The 5,859-nt window shown below is 34.2% G+C and overlaps 1 protein-coding gene across 7 annotated transcripts; it reads left to right on the forward strand.

The window, feature by feature from the left end:
• The first annotated feature begins 1,064 nt into the window (after positions 1-1,064).
• Positions 1,065-4,760, forward strand: LOC139852279 (dihydrolipoyllysine-residue acetyltransferase component 4 of pyruvate dehydrogenase complex, chloroplastic-like). Of its 7 annotated transcripts, none has more exons than XM_071841535.1 (8): positions 1,065-1,369; positions 1,458-1,541; positions 2,891-3,028; positions 3,277-3,474; positions 3,566-3,631; positions 3,735-4,003; positions 4,124-4,236; positions 4,318-4,760. In XM_071841535.1, the coding sequence occupies exons 1-4, from the start codon at positions 1,325-1,327 to the stop codon at positions 3,391-3,393; spliced, it is 384 nt and encodes a 127-aa protein (XP_071697636.1). In that variant the 5' UTR covers positions 1,065-1,324; the 3' UTR covers positions 3,394-3,474; positions 3,566-3,631; positions 3,735-4,003; positions 4,124-4,236; positions 4,318-4,760. The 7 variants fall into 7 exon arrangements, with proteins under 7 accessions (XP_071697636.1, XP_071697640.1, XP_071697639.1 ...); XM_071841534.1 differs by having other exon boundaries at positions 1,075-1,181; positions 1,216-1,369; positions 4,124-4,755; XM_071841539.1 differs by having other exon boundaries at positions 1,458-3,028; positions 3,113-3,474.
• Positions 4,761-5,859: the final 1,099 nt, after the last annotated feature.

A 5,859-nucleotide genomic window follows, 5' to 3' on the forward strand; every position in this document is an offset into this window, starting at 1 on the left:
ATGGGCATGTGAATTTGTTTTCAAAGTGATGGCTGAGGTGATCAACATTAACATCCTTTACTTTGAGCATGAAATATGTGATTGCTTTCGTTAGCAACGCCTGGTGTTATCTGTTTTTGAGATTCTTTTATTCTATCGAAAGACAAATCTGATGGCCTTTTAGCTTTAGCCCATGTTATTGACATTTTCTTCCCCTAGTTATAAAGTTTTGATTTTATGTGGACATATCTCACTTACCAAACCATCCCAAATTGAAAAAATTACGCCGTTAGTACCTGTGGTTTTTACGTAATTTCATGAGAACACCTATACTTTTGTTTTTGCACCGTTGGTACCTATGGTTTTTTGTTATAACGCAGTTAGTACCCTAGACTAACAACTGTTACCTATGGGCGTTAACCCCTCACATGTGCCACACATGTGAGGGGTAAATTCGTCCGTTCAATTCTGAAAATCAATATACCTTAATGATAACATTGTTTTCTCTCCATATGATCCACCATTTTCAAATGTAAATTAATGGGTATTTAAGAACTACTAATAGTCAAAATTCCTTTAAGGCCATTAAGAGAATTGTACCATTACATGTGTTAAGACTCTTTTTTTTAGAGTATCTCCAGCTGTAAACCTTTTAATACGGAGTAGTTTTTATACGAGCTTTCTGCTCAAATGCTTAAACCAATCTCAAAGCTCAAAAACCATTAAAATGTATTATATTAACATAGAAAAATAGGTCCATTGTCTTTCCTATGAACGTAATGCATTCAATTATAAAACTCGAAAAACATTAGAGATGATGTAGAGCTGTAAAAATGGTGGGTCTAGTAACAGTTCAGGTTAAATGGTCAAAATTAGTACAAGTAACCAGGTTAGTTACGATAGGTCCACAAACACTATTATACAATCTCTATTATCTATAACAAGAAAACTATTATGGCATCATTAGTTTACAAAAATGTCTACATGTAAAAACCTCAGCCTTTTGATCTGATTTCCTAATTTTAATCTTATCCGTTTAAATAGGTGATGGCGTCATTTAGCAATCTAATCGGCGGTTAAGGAAAGAAATTACTCCGGTACCCTTATTAGGTAACTAAATATTCCCAAACGCAAAATTAGGGATTAACCGCTGCAATTTCTTTCATATTCTTCCCCTAATTTCACAACTCGGTGTAATTTATTTCCTACCATCCACGATTAATCATCTATACACACTTCCCAAATCAATCGATATGGATGTAAAAGTTCAAATATGTATCTATCCATTTTATAGAACTGGATGGGTAAATAGAGGGGTTCAACTACAGATGTGTCGAACTTAGGCATGTTTCGAGTGGATCGCTTTGATACTATACTTCCCCCTGGACAGGCATGTACTATCTGTTAGCCTGATCATCTAAAGATTTTTTATATGTGTATGTTGGATATGGTTGTAATAAGATGTTTGTTTGTTGCAGGGGGCTATCATGGCTGTTGGAGCTTCAAAACCTACTTCTGTTACTGATAAAGATGGTATCTTCAGTGTGAAAACTAAAATAACAGTGAGTTTTTCTTATCTTAAATGATTTCTAAATCTATGGAATTACAGTGACCTATTTGTAAATATGTGTGGTGTACTTTAGCACTATAGGAGATTTAGGTTAAGTGAGCCCAACCCTCAAAAATAGGGAGTGCAGCTAATGGCATTAATGATGTAACATTAACACGTAGAAATGCGGTTCAGGGTATACCATAATTGTTATAGTAACAAAATTACACAGTCGTATGACTGCTACTTCTGCATCCCAAATGTATATTATCAGATTTTTATATGGTCAAATAATAATTGTATGGTTATGCTCCTTGTGAAACTCATAAGTGGTAAAGGAGTCTAGGTTTGTAAGCATAGTTTCTACAACCATATAAAGTTATTTTTTAGGTAAAGCACCCTCTTAATTTTATGTTTCTTCCTGATTCATTAGTCATTCTGTTACCTTTTTGCTACAAAGCTCAACAACTTACTCGACGCATTAGGATATTTTCTGTTTTTTGAATTTGTAACCCATAATAAATTCATTTTTTGTTTAGTACTATTAAAAGTCGACCAGGCTCACCACTTTTATAAGAATGTTGTCTGTAAATCTATAAATACCAAATTGAGGGCATGTTAGTCGGGTCCAATAGGAACACATTCTATTGAATCGTAAAGGAAAATACTTTTAGTACAGTTTTCACATTATTTGAAGGATTTGTCCATATGGCTCTGAAGATGAAGTTTTACATGGGTAATTACTCTTCTTCGATAAAAACATAGCTCCATGAATGAATAGTCTTACTACTTTGTAACTTGCACTAATAAAGGTCAAGTGTAGTAAAGATTAGGGAACTTTAGGACTTAACTGTTTGTTTCCATGCAAAAAAGAGGTTTAAAGTTGTATCCTTTTTTATTATCCTTATATACAGACTAATATTGCTAACAAGGTGACAACTTACTGATATCAGCCTAAGGAAAGGTGACAACTTACTGATATCAGCCTAAGGAAAGAAGTTGAATACTCTGTAGTTAAATATAATGCTTGCATGATTTGTCTGTTTTTCTTTTTAACCAAAAAAGGTAAATCGGCCATGTGGTTTTTTGCTCACCGTTGACTTCTATCACTAATATCGCTTTAATTTGCAGGTACGATACGATCACCGTCTGAATATTTTGTTACATCTCGGTCCATACTGCTAACTCAATACATACCCTACTATGGATCTCCTCCTAAAATTTGAGTTTATATTGATTTTACAGATTTTGAATTTTGTTTATGTTAATCCGTTTGCTTTCACATGTCATCTGTAGCTGCATCATGGTCATGATTTTTAGTGACAGTTAACACAAATTTGACATGTACAATGCAAATGGCAGGTTACACACCAGCAAGACAACAAATCAGCCACGACAAAGTTCTCAATCAATGCCTATAGTGGCTTCGACTCGGCTGTTTCAGCGTCCATATCCATTGGTGTTTTGCTGCCGGCATTGAATGCTTGTTTTAAAGTTAATGTGGTTACTTTCACTTATTGTCCGTTTATTTTTGATTATCTATGCGTTTTTTGGCATTTGTTAGATTCTACAACGTATTTGCAGGTGATGGTTCTTTGACAGTGTCCACTATTTGGTGCCTTAATAATAGACAGTTCATACATCCTTAAAAAGAAACTTGTATTTTCAGCATTGTTTGCCTTTATTAGTTTGTTTTCCTTCAAATTTATTTGTTGCTTATTTGTAGTTTGCTGCTTTCGATTGTGCAGCAACAGTTGTTGCATCAAACGATGTGCCTTCTGAGGAGCTCGAGGAATGTCCGGTCCAGTATTGTGATCGTATGCCATTTGTCTGTACTTATGAGTCACACATTCCTGTTGCAATAACTCCACCTATTGTTAATTCTGTTCGGTTACCTTCGCCGTCACCTGTTGTTTTGCAGCATGGCTCTATTGCATATGTTTCAGGTAAGATTGTTGCTTTTGATTAGTTTTTCTTTCTTTTTATTTTTTATTTTTTGTTGTTTGTGATTTGCTTGATTCTATTGCGTGTTTGAAGCTTCTGATTGTTAGGCCGTTACTGAATCTCAGATTGCAAATAATACACAGGAACGACATTCTTCTGGTAATTTATGTTTTCTTTCTTAATTTCTTGCATATTGGCTTTGTATGCATGGTGTCTATTGCTTTTCCTTAACTTATGGTTTTCTTTTTCACTCGCTTTGTAGCCCCGACAATCGACATTGGGACAACATCGTTTGTTGTGGGCGTGCAAACTGGTTACACGCCGAAAGCGTCGGCAGAATTCTTCTGCAAGTAGTGATGTGCATGCTGAAAGGAATCGATGTCTCTTAAGCTACAACTTCTATAACACGTAGACAGATGGCTGTAAGAAGCACCCTTCGATTTCGTATTCAGGCCGGTGAGGTGTCACGTAGACGTTCAAGGTCTATTTCTGCAGGACCGTCCACTTCCACATCTGTTGTTTCTGGCTCAGGTATTTGTGGTTTTTATAACTCTTCGGATTCGTGGCTTTCTAACGCGTGTAATTTGCATTTAAGTTTGTTGTCTTTCATCTTTAAGTGACAATAGGTTGGTGCCTTTGTTGGTCCTGCAGTTATTGATGGTCCACACGCTTCTACAAGTTCCGCTGCTAATAACATTGGATTGCTAAGTTCTGAAGGCATTTGCCTTTCTACATTGGATAACCTTTCAAGTCTTCTTATAGCAGTACAAGACTACGAATACAACATATCTATTTTGTAAGCCTCTTATAGTGTGCAGCTGTCTAATAAGTCTTTTATATAACAGCATGGCCGAGATCACTCCTGTAGCAGACCTAAATCTCGACGACAAACTGAAAGTCTTTAGAGCGAAAATATACCGGACCTGCCTCGCGAGAAATCCACCATAAAATAACATAACCGCTTACTGTTGCATGTTAGTCAACGAATTGGTAAGCTAATAAAATTATACCCTTTTTTCAGAATACCCATTGCACCGTACTTATTCTTAATATACTTATTGTTAAATAGCAAAGTATAAAAATGCACCATCAACACAGTTTACCTACATAGGCTACTGACTCTTGCAAAACTTAGGAAAACTTTTATGTGCAACTGAAAGTTTTTATACCAAATAAATTACCTACCGACTCTTATATTAAATATTCATCTTTGCTTCCTTTTTTTTACTTCCGTTTTAACATGGATTTACTTTAAACCAAGTCATTGACTTTTCTTGACTTCATTTGTATTGCTGATTGATTGAATACACTCACGTTACAACACTAATATGTATATATAACATGTTATTTGGCCGTTGATGCTTGGAAAACTTTTATTAACTTATTATATGCTGATCATTGACTAACTCCATTAGTGTTTTTTTTTTTTTTCCTATTCAAGTGACATAAGAATGATAGACAAGCATTAGATATAAATATAACTTTGACTACATTTGACTGCAGTTGACTATTTTTGACTTTGGGCAATGAGGTCCGACTGTTTAGTTAGTTCGATCAAAGTTGTTAGTTGTTACTTTTCTATGTTTGACTATATTTGAATATAATGAATTCGCATAGTTCGATCAAAGTTGTTACTTTGCTATGTTTGAGGACAATAAATATGAATTAGCATAACTATGCTGCTACAATAATAATGAGGACAATAAATAACAATATTAGGACAATACAAATCTTTTAGATTTCTTACCAATATTATGATAAAATATTATGATAAAATACCCGCGAATGTGATGGTTATAAACTAGTTTTATTTAATTAAAAATTAAAAATAGTTTTGTTCATCATGATTAGTATAAAAGTATTACATATCTTGATAATAAAATGATTCAGGAAGTGATGAGAAATAAAACCCAAGCCAATAGGACCAAATAGTAAGTGAAGGAAGGATTCATTAAACATGAAGACAAGTAGGCAACATTAAAGCACAATATGGAAGAACGGTAAGTTTATAACTTGAAAGTGATGCAAATAATCAAGTCATTAACTGTAGATAGGGATTAAAAATATGAAACTAACCAATCTACCCTCACATGCGTTGCACATGTGAGGTAGTAACTGTTAATTGTAGACGACCGTTTGGTGTAGGTTCTAACACGAAACTCACACAAAACTTAGATACCAATTACGTAAAAAACAAACTTTAGGTGTTGTGATGAAAATGAATACAAACCACAGGTACCAACGGCGTAATTTTTTCTCCCAAATTTGATTACTAATTTAAGTTATACATATATTCAATGGGAGATTTTAATATCATCAAAGAATATCTACACTAAAAATCTTGCCAGTGGTACATGTTAGAGAGTTAGAAATTAAAAAAATGATCA

This window comes from Rutidosis leptorrhynchoides, chromosome 6 (assembly GCF_046630445.1).
Source record: "Rutidosis leptorrhynchoides isolate AG116_Rl617_1_P2 chromosome 6, CSIRO_AGI_Rlap_v1, whole genome shotgun sequence".
NCBI lineage: Eukaryota > Viridiplantae > Streptophyta > Magnoliopsida > Asterales > Asteraceae > Rutidosis > Rutidosis leptorrhynchoides.

Excerpts from the sequence above, each read along its gene's own strand:
- LOC139852279 (XM_071841535.1), top strand. The coding sequence starts at position 1,325 with ATGTTTCGAGTGGATCGCTTTGATACTATACTTCCCCCTGGACAG. Across the intron at positions 1,370-1,457 it reads CTATACTTCCCCCTGGACAG|GGGGCTATCATGGCTGTTGG; the intron begins GCATGTACTATC and ends TGTTTGTTGCAG. Across the intron at positions 3,029-3,276 it reads ATGCTTGTTTTAAAGTTAAT|CAACAGTTGTTGCATCAAAC; the intron begins GTGGTTACTTTC and ends TCGATTGTGCAG.